Source organism: Centruroides vittatus, unplaced genomic scaffold (assembly GCF_030686945.1).
Source record: "Centruroides vittatus isolate TY-2023 unplaced genomic scaffold, ASM3068694v2 contig_545, whole genome shotgun sequence".
Taxonomy (NCBI): Eukaryota; Metazoa; Arthropoda; class Arachnida; order Scorpiones; family Buthidae; genus Centruroides; species Centruroides vittatus.
In genome coordinates this window covers 251,463-268,794 of record NW_027122321.1, presented here as the reverse complement: position 1 = coordinate 268,794, position 17,332 = coordinate 251,463, and the positions used below count along the sequence as shown (strand labels likewise).

The 17,332-nt window shown below is 27.2% G+C and overlaps 2 protein-coding genes across 2 annotated transcripts; one reads left to right on the top strand and one right to left on the bottom strand.

Moving 5' to 3' along the window:
* Positions 1 to 13,027: 13,027 nt before the first annotated feature.
* On the bottom strand, positions 13,028 to 14,284 carry LOC136978511 (uncharacterized). Its single transcript, XM_067274227.1, has one exon. It carries the CDS (start codon positions 14,282 to 14,284, stop codon positions 13,028 to 13,030), a length of 1,257 nt encoding a protein of 418 aa, XP_067130328.1.
* A 464-nt stretch (positions 14,285 to 14,748) lies between these two features.
* On the top strand, positions 14,749 to 16,608 carry LOC136978510 (uncharacterized). The gene is made up of 2 exons (XM_067274226.1): positions 14,749 to 15,668; positions 16,578 to 16,608. Exons 1-2 carry the CDS (start codon positions 14,749 to 14,751, stop codon positions 16,606 to 16,608), a joined length of 951 nt encoding a protein of 316 aa, XP_067130327.1.
* The last annotated feature ends 724 nt before the right edge of the window (positions 16,609 to 17,332 follow it).

Sequence of the window (17,332 nt, the reverse complement as noted above, 5' to 3'; positions counted from 1 at the left end):
TAAATCAATTTCCTGAAACATATGTTGAATGGTTTTATGCATAATATTGTTAGTTACTAATTTATTTTCTAATTTAATATTTATTGATTATTAATTTATTCGTTTAAACTCCTTTGATGAAAAGTATATTTATTCAAATAAAATGTTTTACTAACTCGCTCATTATATTTGAATCTACTTCTGAATTGTCTCTATATTATACAAATGCTTTTTTATTTTTATATTTTATAAAAATAGGTTTTTATGACGTTAATTCTATTGGACTTTATCTCCTTCACAAAATTTTTGTTCTTAAGAATTATTAGTTTATTACCAGAAAAAGTTCATATACATTTATTGTAAAAGCTTGTTTGCAATTTAATTAATATGTTTGTATGAAAATATTAAATAAAAAATTTGACATCAAAATAAATACAAAATCTCTTCTATTTTTCTAATGATTTGCATTTTATATAAAACTTTTGTTGTACTAAAGATATCATGTTTCAGGACAAAAGCTTTCTATTTCTAAAGATTTTTAGAATGTTTTGTCAAATCAATAGAACTAAATATAAATTTTCATTGTATTTATAGAAAAATTATGCATGCAAATACATTAGAAAACAGTAAGAAATTTATTGAACGTCAGTTACAAGAAGGATCCCAAAATGAAATTTTTGCTCCACAATAAATTATAATTATATATTACAACTATATCCTTTAATTCTATGCAATACATTATAGGAAAATAGATTTATTCTGAGATCCTCCTTGTAATTGATGTTTCAATAAATTTCTTGCTATTTCCTAATGTTTTCACATGAATTTTTATAAATTTGCTAAGCTTTAAGATTATTCGTGAAACGTAATCTGGATCTTAAATATTATAATAATCGTATTTAATTAAAATTCAAGTTATTTTAGGAGAATTATCGTTTAATTTATTTGATAATTTGAGTTATGTAATGCTTAAACCATTCAGTATTTTACAACCAAAGACTAAAAAACATATTTGTAGAGAATGTTAGAATCTTTTAATATGATAAAAGACCTTAACATTACTTATAATTACGGAAAAGGTTATGAACCTCAGCAAGAATTATCATGTTTTATATAATGTGAATAATGAGTGACTGAAAAGAAGCTAAATTAAGTAAATAGGAAGAGTTGTGATAATTAATTTGTAATTAAACAGTCAAAAAGTAAAGAAATAAGCATAATTAGCAGTAAATAATTTTAAAGTATAATATTCAATTTCTAAATATAGAAATAAATAAGAAAGGGAAATATTAAAAAAATAATTATTTTTAATTTTTAAATGTTAACATATTCTATTTAAAATAATAAGCACAGTGACTTAAAAGAATTAAATCTATTTATCTGTTAATAAATAAAAATTATATTTAAACAACATCACTTTGACAGATTATAACTGAGAAAGAGCTATATCTCATTGAATAAATGAACGTTTTTGATATTAAATTTAAAATAATATCCCGATATTATGATAAATGAGTAAGTTTGTTAAAGATGTGTATCTAGATATTGAATATTCTTAATATTCTCTTATGATAAATGCTATCACTTAGTACACTAGACAAGTATGCAACATAATTAATGCATCAAAATGAATTATTTTTAAACAGAATTTAATCTAATAAAATTTACATTACAAATTCAATGATTTCCATCTATTTTTATTCATTTTATAAAGCAACATTTCTCCAAAAATTTATTAAATTATTTAATAGACATTTCAATATATTTTATTATCAAATAATTAAATTAATTAGTAAAACTTAATTATAGATAAATAAATAAATATTAAATATTCTGAGTTTAGTTTTATACTATTTTCTATAATTAACAAATAAAAATATATAAAAATACTTTTTAACGTGCTAATTAAAATTCTGTAAGATTTTTAAAATACGAACTTAAATTTGATATTTGCTTTTTCTAATCAGAGGAATGATTGAAAAATAAAATTATTATTAAATCGCCAAAGTAGAGAAGAATTATTGAATTAAATTCTGTTAATGTAATATTCATTTTTTAAAAAAGAGTACCATAAAATTTTTATGGAACTTAAAGAAATAAAAATGTGTAAATATTTTTATAACTTTAGGAGCAGAAAATAACACCATAAACATATTATGATGTTATCTTCTGTTTATATTAATGCACTTTAAATTATTTATTGTGCTATTTATATATATATATATATATTTTTATCTGTTTATACTCACTTATCTATTTATATCTTATTTGTCGTGCTGTTTATATATATGTATATATTTATCAGAAGTGGATCCAGGTATAAATCTTAGAAGATGCTGATTTTAAGTCGTGCAATAAAGTATTTTTGCTTTAATAAATACTTAGAGTGAGCTAAGCAAACTTACAGTTTAAAATTGTAAGAAAACTGGAAAATATTAAAATCGAAAGGGTTTTTATTTATAAGCTCATAATGTATTTAAAAAACGGAAAAAATATATTTTTTTAAAACATGAATTTGGAAAATATAGAAGAAAGTGCAATACGATCGTTCAGAGAGCAAAGGGAATGCTCTGATCTTTCTTGAGTTTAATAAATAGCTTACATTATTAATGGTGCAGTTGACAGGATTTGTCAACGATAACGGAACAAATTATAAAATAATAATGAAAACTTCTGTTAGCCATAAAAAGTTTCAAGAGGCAATCGTTCCTTCGCCGTTCCCTAGATCCATCCCTAATATTTATTATAAAGCTTAATAAATAACCCCTAGTCATTGAAAATTGTTTATTAAACAAACAATTGGGTATTATATAATAATATTAGTCTGTTTGTGCAGTCTTATGCTACTTATAGTTTATTAATTATAAGATATAATAAATAACCATTAAGTAATATAACCGCTTATTAAAGAAAGCAATTAAAACATATATTCATATATAAATTTATGTTCTTTTATCATTCTTATGCTACTTATAGCTTATTTATCGTGCTATTTACACATTTTTAAACGTTTAAAATAGAATTTTATACCGATTCTTTATGTAATAAATCTAAAACAAGCTTTCAACATTGCTTATTAAATACAAGACTACTTAATGAAAAACACATTTACAACTTTAATTTTCCATATTTTTAATCAGGTTTCTCTCTTATACTTTAAAATTTTAAATATTATTAAAATATTTTTACCATTTCCACAATTTATTTCAATTTAAATTCAAAGAGAAATGCTTAAAAATATAATAAAAATGATTCAACTTGTAGCGAACATCAACAAGGTTCCTCATGGGGTTACAAACATTTACATAAGTAGTTTAATTGCAGTTTAAATGTACACATTTAACAGACACTTTAATTTTAAATCATTGACGTCGAAATTTAAAATAAATGGAAATTTTAAACTTATTTTATTTACTTAATTGTTTTGTTTGTTTTAGTCGTTATCATTATTTTCTTATTACTAAAGATAAATAGATCACAATTATCCTTCAAAATGGATTTTTCATATGACCATGTAATCGATACGTTATATATACTTAACTTTAGATTAATCAACCCAGTTAAGTTTACAAACTAATTTGCAAAAATGTTTATTTATCAAAAATTAAAGAGATTTTTAATTTATTTATTGTGTTTGATTTTCTTAAATGGTGTTTAAATATATACTATACTTGTTTTTTAATTAAGTTTTTAAGAATCGGATAAACAGACTAACGCTTGATATGTCCAGTTCATTTGAGCGAATGCTTTAGTTTCGTTAAATGACGATAGATGGCAGAAATAGACAGTTTCATATAGGAACCATCTTATTGATATATTGTTTAGTTTAATATAAACAAAGGAGAAAAAGGTGGAGCGAATTCGGTGGTTCTAATTTAAATTTAAGAATTTTGAGAAAAATATTTTAAAAGTAATAAATATATTAGTACTATGAAGTATTATAGCCTAAGTTCTCTAAATTGTCTGAGTTTCTATTCTTTCTGGCAGTAAAAAAGGAGTCAAATACATAATTTCTCATTGGTTTGGTTTAACTTCTTTCGATTTTTCGTCTCTCACCCAGAAATCTTAAGTGTTTAATTTATGTCCAACCAATGGCAGTTTTAGTTTCCCCGAGGCCTTAAAGGCTTAGCCAAATAGGAACTTATGAGACTCTTTTTATCAGAGTTTATATAATATGAAGCCTACGTAAGACGATGTTTAATATTATATGACTCTACGATCCTATCTAGTACTTAGATCAAAACTGAATATCGACTAGCGTATGCAGGATGACCTAAAAGTCAATCAATCGACATATACCATATTTTATGCTAAAGCTGGGTACCCACATGATCATTTTGCCAGCGATGTAAACGCGTGGCAAAATGGCACCGCTCACGCACAACCGAAAAAAAGAGCATCTAAAATGCGTGATTTACACGCTCGTGCAGGATACACTTTTCCATTTCGCGAATTAATCAGTAACACGTAAAATTAGACAGTTCGGTGTCATTTTCTAGAAAACGGCTCGGTGGATCAACTTCGCAATTTATCTGAAATTTTTGATAAAGGGGAAGCGTAGTGGATATCAATGGTACGATTCGCGTGGAAGTCACGTGATTATACACTAAATCGCTCGTGCAGATAGCCAGCTTAAAATCAGTTTGAAAGAGCTGCATATTATGGAAGAGAATGGATCATGAATATAAAATAAAACTGTTTTAAATCAGTTTTAAGAGTTCTACAATAATCTTAATGTATATATATATATATATATATATATATCGGTTAACATCTGGGCCATCTTATATTCGTATACGTATAAGACCTCTAACCTTACGCAAAAGTTTAGGTTTTTACACTACTAATTGCAGTTTTACGCTATCCGAGAGTTATTCGTATTTTATCTTTTTAAAATTATATTTTATCAGAAAAATAGCGCATTTATTAGAATTTAGGAATAACTATTTTGAAACATGCCTGAGAAAGTTTAGGAAAAACATCGTTTTTAAATAAGACAAATGTTTCTTATAGCCCAATCGGTTATAAGATTCAGCACGTTCCGAAGGATGTGGGTTCAAATTCTATTCTCAGTCCAAAATACATTTTTCTTTCTGTTTTGTCTTGATTTATTTCTTTGGGCAGTTACTTGTTTATAAACTGAATTGTTCAGGGTAGAAGTGGAAGCAATTTCTCACGAAAATCTCAGGAAGATGCAATCTTTAGGTAATAAAAAAAATATTAATTATATGTTATAATCATTATAGGAACTTTTATTACCATCTTTTATCATGATGTTTTATTTCTTTAGACTAGTGGTCCTTAAGCTCGAATGCATGCACACCTGAAAGTGCTTCCAAGAATAATTTTTTCTTTGTCTTTTTTTGAAATAAAATCTTAATAAAAATGTATTAATGTTCAAATTTAAATGTATAATTATGTATTATTTCTGTTGTAATTCCTAATTCTTTTTTATATTAATAAATGGGCACAGGGAAAATTTGCTTCTTAATCGCTTAGTTGTATCTAAACAGGCTAAAATATACGTAAGAACAGAGTTCCCACGGGGTTTTGTGTCATAAAGACCAAATATATATAATTAAGATCAACTAATCAATCAATTGATGCACTAGAATCATGTTCCTTAAACAGGTTTGTTTTTGCTTGCACTACCTTCAACCGAGAGTGAATAATAAAGACATGTTAAAAACAAAGAAAAACTCCAACTACTCTACAATTATGGAGTCTTCCATTTAGTACAACGTTTGCCTATTGCTTAAAGAAAAACCGTAGAAACAACCTCACCACGTAAAAACTACAGTTACTTCTATGTAACGACTTAAATAAATATTAAAAAAATAAATATACTCTTGCAAAATTTCATTGTTATTTAAATAAGCAATGATAAAAATAAAATAATAAAGCAAATCTCAGGAGGGGGAATAACCTTCTCCGGATCCTCCCTTTGGACGCTTTCATGGAAAAACGTAGGGTAATTCTACTCTTTAAGTAAAAACTTTATAATGTCTTTGGGGGTGAGAGAGTGCATTTTAAGAATTACAGACGTGTAACATGTGGAAAAGGTTTAAAATCACCGCTTTAGATCAACCTGAAAATTAAACTTCTAGCATCCACTTGATACTCATGTTCATTTTCTAACGGAAATGAATTCAAAAACTATATATTCATAATAAAAGCTGGTGTTAGTAATAAAAATGTCAGGAGGCGATTGCTTCATTCGCCACTCCCTGGGTTCGCATTTGCTTGAGCGTTATTTGTTTAATATTAAATAAAACATTGAATAGATCTAAAAATAAACGAATTTATTCAAATTAACTTATTCAGTATATTTATATTCTAAAAAATAAAAATTTTACTTAACTTTTAATGCTCTGTAAGCTATAAATTTTAATCAAATCTGTTAAGATTTTCACAATGATTTCAACCTCATAACGATAGACAACAACCTTTTCTTCGTTTTTTTTGGAAAATTTTGTTTAATAATGCATGTGATTCTTTGCATAAATGAATTATTAAAATAAAAATGAACAATATGTTCTTGAAATCCGGATTTCAGATGCAATTTGCTTAATTTTATAAAGGATTTCCGTAATAATCACTCATGTTGCAGTAAATTATATATCAAGAACTTGACTGACAAACTGAATATTCGGATATTTATGTACTTCCTTTCTGTTCAGATATATTCAGTCACAAAATTAAACTTGGTATAACAAAGCTATCGTAATTATTCATTTAATCAAACCTGTTTACTAGATATAACATTCTATTAACATTAAAAACATTTGTCACTTTTGTAATAACTATGATAATAAATCTTCATTTCCCAAGTGTACGAATATTAATTTTATTCTCAAATATTTTTATTTTGTTCAAAAGAAAAATGCTCTCTCTTTATCATTAATATGTACATTACAAATGGAAGTAATATAAAAATGTAAATTTTTTGAATATAGATTAGTTTGGTTTTTCTGTATACAATTATTCAAGAACTGTTTGTTCGTTTTCGTTTTATTTAATGTTACATAACTTATGATTCATTCTTACAACTTTTATAATAAAATACGTATTTTTTTCTGTAATAATAAGATTTTAATACTTTATAAAATTTAATAAATTAATTAAATTATTTACACTATTTTATAAATTAATTTTAATATCTTTCTCTTTCCTTTCATCTACCTAATCCGATTGAGAATCCCTAAAGATTCCCTATTCTTCTAGTCTTCTGGAAGTTAATTATTCATACTGTAGTAAATTATATATCAATAACTTTTGACTAACAAACTGAATATTCAGATATTTACAATATATTTTTCTTATCTGTTACATTGTTTTAGCATAGCTACTTCTAGTTTTTCTGTCCTTATATCTAGTTAGCGGATCATTTAAGGTGTCATTAGATTGTTTTGACAATATCAATCCAACTTTTGCCTTTCTGCCTAGATCCGAAAGTAACGACCTATAAGACTTAGTTTACTGTAGGCTCTTTCAACATGAATAAGTCATTTAAGCCGTCTTTCCCTTATCGACAAGATATTATCTTTAACGATAAGCTTATTTTTCTTTTCTTTTTCCAGAAAACGTCACAATCTTCTGTTTTTATTTGTGACGTAATTATAATACGCATTTTTTAGAATATGTCTAAGCGAACACAAAAAGTCATATGGCGAATACCAAAAGTTTATTCTCCACTTCCTTGAAGCTTCTATTTAATTTATAATCACAAAATAAATATAAACTAAATAGAAATTTAACTTAGTAATTGCAATTAGGTAATTAGGTAAAGCTTGTTAAGTTTATTTTATGTAATATTCATGACAAAACTTAATATGATGTTAAGCAATTCGAATTAAATTAATTCAACGCATTTATTTTATTTTATTGCATATTAATAGTTACAAATAGATTGAATAAGGTAAAATGCTTTCCATCTATTTAAACATATCCACAATATTGAATGTTTTTTTTTTAGAACTCCACTCATAATTTTTAATCTGGTAAATCTATTCCTGGCCCTCTTCGTGAGCGGTAGTTTATGTACTACTTATAATGGGATATTATACAGACAATCAGATTTCAAATTCAAATTTTACTATTTAAATATATTATTTTTAAATTCATTTTCGTCTACCAATGGCTACCGACTACCTGTTTCAAATAATATTTCACCAACATAACATAACATTTATTAAATTAGAATATAACTTTACAACGAGGACCTCTTAGAAGTGGAAAGAGGCTCAAGTTACTTATTTGATTGAGGCCCTCAACATATTAAAAAGAACAAAACAATGTTAAGAAAGTGTATTGTATTTTTAAATAATAAAATTTGACAAAAAAAGAAAACACTTCTCTTAATAAACAAGAAACTCAATGAAATAAATAATATTTTAACGTTTTTTGAGGCCCTCCTAAATCTGAGGACTATTTAGGCCTCACTCGTAGCTTATATTTATGAATCTGGATCAAAAAACAAAAAGCATTATCACAAAGTAACTCAGTCTTGCCTAGTGAAAAGGAATGTTTACAACACAGTTTAATAAGTAGACATTTTATTGCGTTAAAACTAGCTAAAATCCTAGCAAATGTTTCACATAATTTTCCTATAACTTTATTATTTTATAATAAAAAAATAATAATAAAGAAAAACAATTTAAACTAAAAGGTATTTTATAATATAAGCTCAACTTTTTTAAAATCCAGGAAAAAATCTTGATGGATTGGGAAACAGTTGACTATTTTTATGAAAATAAAAAAACGATTATTTATTGATGTATTTAAAGTAATAGATTTATATTTTTGACATATTTTAATTTAATATAGAAATGATTAATTTTCCAAAAATTGAAATGACAGATTCAAAAAGCAAAACTTCCGAATAACATTTTTATATCTTTATTTCTAATGTATATTCTCAAATATCTTCCATATTCAGTTAAGACATGCATCAATCATTCTTCCTTTTTTTGTTTTTTTTTTATTTTTATTTTTGCTAAAATACAATCGAGTATTCTAAAGCACATCTAATAATATATCTTCCCTCTTTACAGCATTGCTCGATTCTTCTAGTAAATTCGACTGATATTACAGTAGGAAAATGCGTATAATACTTAAAATTCAAAGAATATTTACATAAAATAATGCCCACATTAATGTTTTCTTTCATTTATTATTATCCTTTCCTAAAATTTATTCCTCTTCTTCGGGTAGATACCATAAAATCTAGACCTGACTGAGTAAAAAAAAAAAAAAAAAAAAAAAAAAAAAGAGAGAGAGAAAATTCTTTCATCTCCGAAGGTAAATTCTTCTACTACAAGACAAAAATCCTTTTTAAATATTAATTTTATTTCTTTAGTAATTAAATAAAAGTAAAATGTTTGTATATAATTCATTAATAGGATATTTATAACTAATACATTTAATATTTAATGTCTACTATTGAGTTCTTTATAATTCATTTTCTAATTTATTAATATTTTATTATAAAAATAACTGTAATGCTTCTTCCTGTGAATTTTTAAACAATATAATTAATAAAAAATCTATTCGTTTATAAAAATCTATAAAGGGAATGTTAGGTGGGCGATTTGAACAGAGCTCTAGACACAGAAGGGGCTCAAAATTTAGTATTTTATGTGAAAAACATGATGTAAAAACAGTATAAATTAACATTTCTAATAATAAGCCATGAAAAATTTTGATTTTACTAAGTAATATATATTATTATTATTCTAATAAATCAGTAGGCTTAGACAGATTTGGCCCAAGCATAGACAAAAAATCCCAAAATCTAGTCTTTATGTAAAAAATTACGCTAAAAAAGTGATAGAAATTAAAATTTATTTTGTTAAGTAGTAAAAAAATCTGTTTTTATTTTTTTATTTATACATTTTATGGATTTAAGACATGAATAAGAATCCATATTTGTGACTGACTTGGACTCCATCTTAACTCTTTCGGGTCTTTGCATATATTAATAATAAATATATACTGGGATAATAAATAAATACGTTTTCTTTTAAATATTAGATAAATAATGTTCATTTTAAGAACGAATTGCTATTTTATCCACGTACATGTGTCAACTATTTTTCGCGATTTCACTTTACACGACGATTTCTTAGAACCAATTAATCACGTAATGTGATAATGCTTATATGTATTATAGTTTATGTAAATACATATAAATAAAACATATTCAAATCTTGTACATAAGCGTGATAAAATGCGTGAATAATAAAATAATAATTCATGTTAGCGAATTACTAACAAATTCAGCGAAGTTTATAGTTGTAGTATTTAATTTTATAATGCATCGCAGCATAATAGGCGTTAACTGTATTAATAATATCATAAATATATTCATTACATGCAAGAATATACAATAAACTCATTAGTATGATATATATATATATATTATTACATAGATCAGCTCCAAAATGATACTCGAAACATAAAGCTATATTTAAACTAACAAATGATATAGCCTATGTTAAAATCCAGTATATTGCATTATATAATATGGCCCGAAAATACTAATAATCTGTTTCAACTTGATAAATAGTAACTAGAATCACCCCAGATAAGAGTTGTCTTGTATATTAAATATCTTTAAAACGTAAATAACTAAAAAAAATTTAAAACATTTAATCATACATCTATCATAGTTTAAGCCATATCTTTTAATTCGAATCAATGCCGAATTTATACTTGTTGAGGCCTTAGCTCCAAAACTATGTCTTTCCCTTCTATCAAGTTAATTTAAAAGTAAGCTAGCTTGTGTAAATCTAATAATGATTCTAATATCTTTCGACAGTAAACAACTATTTTTATAGAAATCTCGTATAAATCTATACATTTCTTAATGTTTACTAGCGGGAATTTTCTTCTTTATTAAGTTAAACTAATATTTAAAAATAGTACGAGAAAATGTATTAAAATATTTACAAGATTCTTATAAGAGCAGCTATTTCCTGTTAAAAATTGATTATAATGAAATGATCTAGCTTAAATTTTAAAGAATCAACGGTTAAACGTTTACAAATAAGAATATTTTAATTAAAATTAAGTTTTTTAATTAAAAATTTTGATAAATTTGTAGGAAAATAAATAAAATTTAAAAAGTAAAAGACGTTTTATTATATGTATATAAAGTTATTTAAACATAAATGGAAGAAAAATATATTTATTTTCTCTTTAGAAAAGATAAAAATATAGAATAAAAAAGAAATAAAGACCTATCAATTCTTTTACAATACACTTTTCGATAACAAGTCACTTCAATACAAGAAAAAGGAAAATGGATAAGTTAGGATGATGTTTGATGTTTGACCTTTAGGATCAATATGAATATGAATATGAAATGGGGCCTATTTGTTATAAATCTAAGCATATTAAACAACAAAACGGTCAATAAAAAATAATGAAAAAATTTTGGATTCTTTCCAAAACATATTGATATTACATGTTAGATTAGATTCAGGAAAGGGATATACAATGTAATATGATTCTCTTAAAATTAAAGAATTGAAGTGAATCATAAATGCTGAATTACTTAATATATTTAAATAAAAGATTAAAATAAGGGTTTGTTATTGATAAATTTTATATTTAAAAAATGCAATAATTTATAAAAAATACAGTTTTTTCTTGTCTTATTTGACATTTTAATTCTATGAAATTATTAATTAATATGTAAGATAGTAATGTATATATAATATATACATACATTACTATGTAATAATATATATATAGGCCTACATACATTATATACAGAAAACTCTTAAACAACTGAGCATTTACTTTGTAAATCCTTTGCTATACATATAATGAATAGCAAGGACGAACGAATTATTCACTATGTCGGGTGTTTATCATATCGAGTATTACTACTGTTTTATCTAATTAAATATCTGATCTATATATCCAGGACCGTCAAGAACTTGTATGAGGACCCTTTTTGATGTTTTCTTCTTATTATTATATTTATTTATTTATTTATTTTTGAACAAATGAAATGTGTAAAATGTTTATTTATTACTAAAGAGCAGTATTTATGCTTCGTTAGTAAAAATAACATTAATTTATAAAGATAGGAACCACTACTGGTTCCTAAGTTTTCTCCAGGAACAGAAAATGTTTGCTAAAAAGGCCCTCTTAGTGCTCACAGAGCGGAAAGAGCTTTAAAAAACAATGAATGCGCAAAATAACACTACACAGTATTTAAATTAACAAATAATATACACTTAAATCTAATGTATTGCGTTACATAAGATGATTCAATAATATTAATTTTATTTATTAAATTATAGCTAAAAACATTTTCAAACAATTAACCACTCATTTATCAGATTAAACTAATTGTTATTTGAATGGTAAAAGCCTCCTCATTTGACTCTAATTAAGACCAGATTCAGACTTTCTGAGGTCATAAAGACCTAAGCTATAAGAATATCAGTTCCTTTTCCTCAAAATAACAATTAATTTAAAAATTAACATCTACATGATTTATATTTATTCTTTACAATAATAAATTACAGAATGAATTAACTTATTTTAAACATGAATTAATGATGAAGGAACGAATAAATCTAGCCTAAAAATTCATTATTGTGAAGAGAACACATATGATAACACATATAATAAATAATAAATTAATCTTATTAAATAATTATTTCCTTTCTTCGTGAACATTCTTTCACCATTTCATTGTAAATATTTAATTTAAAAAAAAATAATTTAATGAGTAATATGCATACACTTAACACCTTATTCTTGCCGAGAAATATAAATTTATTTAAAACAAACAAACGTTTTCAGCCTGATTCACAGGCCATCTTCAGGTTTAGAATACATTTGAATTAAAAATTCTATCATTGGAACACAAAATTCAAATTCAAAATTAATAAGAAACATTTAAACAAAAAATTAAATAGACAACATAAATACCAATAAAACTAAAACATAAAAATATATAAACATGCAAGAAACGAATATATAAGTATTAATAAATGCAATACTAAGACATTCAATAAAACCGCTATAACTATTGGTTAGAGCCCTTATTAAACTTCCTAACCATGAACTTCCACGCAGAGGGTAGACTTTCTGCGTCCCTCGCATTTAGACAGCCTTCTTGTAATCTACTCCTATAAATCTGCAACTTTTCTGCTGTCAATGCCAAAGATGGAGAAGATAAAGGGTTTATGATGGTCGCCTCATTCCATTTAACTATAGCTCCTGGCGCTTGCGCCATTTGGGACAAAATTGTTGCATTAGACCTCTTTCTGATGTTATAACTATGCTCCTTGATCCTAAGCCCTAAACTTCTAGTGGTTACTCCAATGTAGTCTTTTTTAACGCCCAATTGCATGTTCTCATACGGAATTTTATAAACTCCTGCTTTCTCTTCTGATTTTATACCATCTTTATCATTCCTGAGGATTTTGTATAAATTAGGCGCCCTTTTTAAAAGCATTCTCGAACCTTTTTTGTGTGCAATCTCCTTCATGACTGCATTCATACTTTCATTATACGTAAATTTTACGCTTCTATTGGGAGCATTTTTAAAAAACCTTTTTTCGATGTTGGCTTCATATTTCCTAATTATTCCCAGAATCGTACTTTTTTGGTAACCTAGGGCCTTGGCTACGTCTATTATTCTATTTATTTCTTTCCTCCTGTCTTGTACTCTTTCACAATACAAAAAAGCTCTTCTTATTAAAGCTCTGAAAGCCGCAATTTTATATTTATACGGATCCTTGGATTGGGAGGGAATATACAAAGGGCTGTGTGATGGTTTAATAAAAACGTTAGTGGACAGGTGGCCTTTTTTGAATGTAATATCAATGTCGAGAAAATGCAGATTCAAGGAACTCTTCTGTTCCAATCTTAAAGTAAGGCCATCACTGTTATCGTTGATCTTATCCAAAAAATCCTTGATTCTGCTGTTATTTCTCCATAATATAAATAAGTCATCAACGTATCTGCTAAAATACATGATATCATCCTTAAAATCATGAAAAACTCTTCTTTCCAGCCTTCGAACCACCAATTCACATAGGATCCCTGAAAGCGGGCTTCCCATAGGGACCCCTCTTCTCTGTCTGTAGACCTGTCCATTAAAAGCGAAGCAAGATTCACGGCAGACCAAACTAGCCAAACTCTCTACTTCTTCAGTATAATTAAGCAATTCTGAGTTATTACAGTATAAGAAGTCCAATAGCGCCTCCTCACACGATTCTATCCTAACCGACGGATACATGCTCTCATAGTCGAAAACAGTTGCAACTTCATCCTCCATTAACGCTATATTCTGCAGATCCTTAACCACTTTCATAGGATCACGTGCAACTAGAGTATTTGTGTCCAGCTGCGAAGATAAATACTCATGCAACTTCTTCTCTAACACAAACGTGGGACCTCTGCATTTCTCTACCACAGGTCTTATTTCTTTACCGGTTTAACAGCAATTTTATTGGAAGCTTGGATAGAAAGGTCAGAAAACTAGAGGTCTCTAAACTTTCCAAGGCTTTGCCTTTTCTCAGGAAGTGTAGGAACCCTAGGCCTGGAACACCTAGGTTATTTGCTTTCGCTAAGGTGCATAAAACCGGTAAAGAAATAAGACCTGTGGTAGAGAAATGCAGAGGTCCCACGTTTGTGTTAGAGAAGAAGTTGCATGAGTATTTATCTTCGCAGCTGGACACAAATACTCTAGTTGCACGTGATCCTATGAAAGTGGTTAAAGATCTGCAGAATATAGCGTTAATGGAGGATGAAGTTGCAACTGTTTTCGACTATGAGAGCATGTATCCGTCGGTTAGGATAGAATCGTGTGAGGAGGCGCTATTGGACTTCTTATACTGTAATAACTCAGAATTGCTTAATTATACTGAAGAAGTAGAGAGTTTGGCTAGTTTGGTCTGCCGTGAATCTTGCTTCGCTTTTAATGGACAGGTCTACAGACAGAGAAGAGGGGTCCCTATGGGAAGCCCGCTTTCAGGGATCCTATGTGAATTGGTGGTTCGAAGGCTGGAAAGAAGAGTTTTTCATGATTTTAAGGATGATATCATGTATTTTAGCAGATACGTTGATGACTTATTTATATTATGGAGAAATAACAGCAGAATCAAGGATTTTTTGGATAAGATCAACGATAACAGTGATGGCCTTACTTTAAGATTGGAACAGAAGAGTTCCTTGAATCTGCATTTTCTCGACATTGATATTACATTCAAAAAAGGCCACCTGTCCACTAACGTTTTTATTAAACCATCACACAGCCCTTTGTATATTCCCTCCCAATCCAAGGATCCGTATAAATATAAAATTGCGGCTTTCAGAGCTTTAATAAGAAGAGCTTTTTTGTATTGTGAAAGAGTACAAGACAGGAGGAAAGAAATAAATAGAATAATAGACGTAGCCAAGGCCCTAGGTTACCAAAAAAGTACGATTCTGGGAATAATTAGGAAATATGAAGCCAACATCGAAAAAAGGTTTTTTAAAAATGCTCCCAATAGAAGCGTAAAATTTACGTATAATGAAAGTATGAATGCAGTCATGAAGGAGATTGCACACAAAAAAGGTTCGAGAATGCTTTTAAAAAGGGCGCCTAATTTATACAAAATCCTCAGGAATGATAAAGATGGTATAAAATCAGAAGAGAAAGCAGGAGTTTATAAAATTCCGTATGAGAACATGCAATTGGGCGTTAAAAAAGACTACATTGGAGTAACCACTAGAAGTTTAGGGCTTAGAATCAAGGAGCATAGTTATAACATCAGAAAGAGGTCTAATGCAACAATTTTGTCCCAAATGGCGCAAGCGCCAGGAGCTATAGTTAAATGGAATGAGGCGACCATCATAAACCCTTTATCTTCTCCATCTTTGGCATTGACAGCAGAAAAGTTGCAGATTTATAGGAGTAGATTACAAGAAGGCTGTCTAAATGCGAGGGACGCAGAAAGTCTACCCTCTGCGTGGAAGTTCATGGTTAGGAAGTTTAATAAGGGCTCTAACCAATAGTTATAGCGGTTTTATTGAATGTCTTAGTATTGCATTTATTAATACTTATATATTCGTTTCTTGCATGTTTATATATTTTATGTTTTAGTTTTATTGGTATTTATGTTGTCTATTTAATTTTTTGTTTAAATGTATCTTATTAATTTTGAATTTGAATTTTGTGTTCCAATGATAGAATTTTTAATTCAAATGTATTCTAAACCTGAAGATGGCCTGTGAATCAGGCTGAAAACGTTTGTTTGTTTTAAATAAATTTATATTTCTCGGCAAGAATAAGGTGTTAAGTGTATGCATATGTATATTTTGCTGAGTGCTTTGTGATATTAATGAGTAATTTTATAAATTAAAAATAAAGCTAATTTTATCTCCTGTTATAAAAGTCATTTTAAAATATAAATTTTTAAATATATTTTTAACGAAAAAATAAAACGTGTTTGAAGTAGTTTGTTTTAAAATTTATACTTTAGATACAAAAGGTTAAAAATATATTTTTTTTATTTTTCACTCTATTTTTAACTCAAAAGAAACTTTTATTCTTTATAAACTTGAAATTATGATCCATTTATCTATAGCAACTACACATTATCTCCATTAGACGCATGATTTAAGTTAAAATCGGGAAAGATTTGAGTTCTGGTTGACCATAACTAATACTTTTCCATTCTATTGGCCGCAATTCAAAATTAAGGCTATAAAATTTATTTATTTCTATATATTGGCTACAGATATAACAAGTTAAAGACATATTCTTTTATATAATAGTTAAAATAAATAGAAATATTATAATTTATAATCTAGTTTATTTGAAAATTGTGTTAAATTGAAATTCATTTTAAGAGAGGATTTATACGTAAACTAAACAAGGCTCGTGATTTAAATTTATTATTATATGGTGAAGGGGAAAGGACTTCTTGTATGCTAATTGGAGCCACAGTGAATTAAATACAACCAGAGTCATTTATGTGTTAAATACTAAGTCTCTTAGAGGGGCAGAGCCATAAAAAGCGATCACAGCATTAGGGCCTCTCTATCTCTTATGATGTGATTCGCTCGGTTTATACATTTATTTATTCTCTTTTTATGTACTGTACTTGAAATTACATAAATAGATTCTGTGGATTCCATAATTAAAATATTATTAACTTATACAAACTCTGAAGGCTCTTGTACAGTACAGGACTGAGCTTCAGGACTATTTCTCCGGCTCCTGTCGTCGGCCTGTAGGATTTGGTCCAGACCTCACATTTACAAGAGCCTCAAAAATATTTGTTACAAGTTATTCACTCCACTGTACTTCTTGTATATCAAAAAGATCTTTTAAATAAAA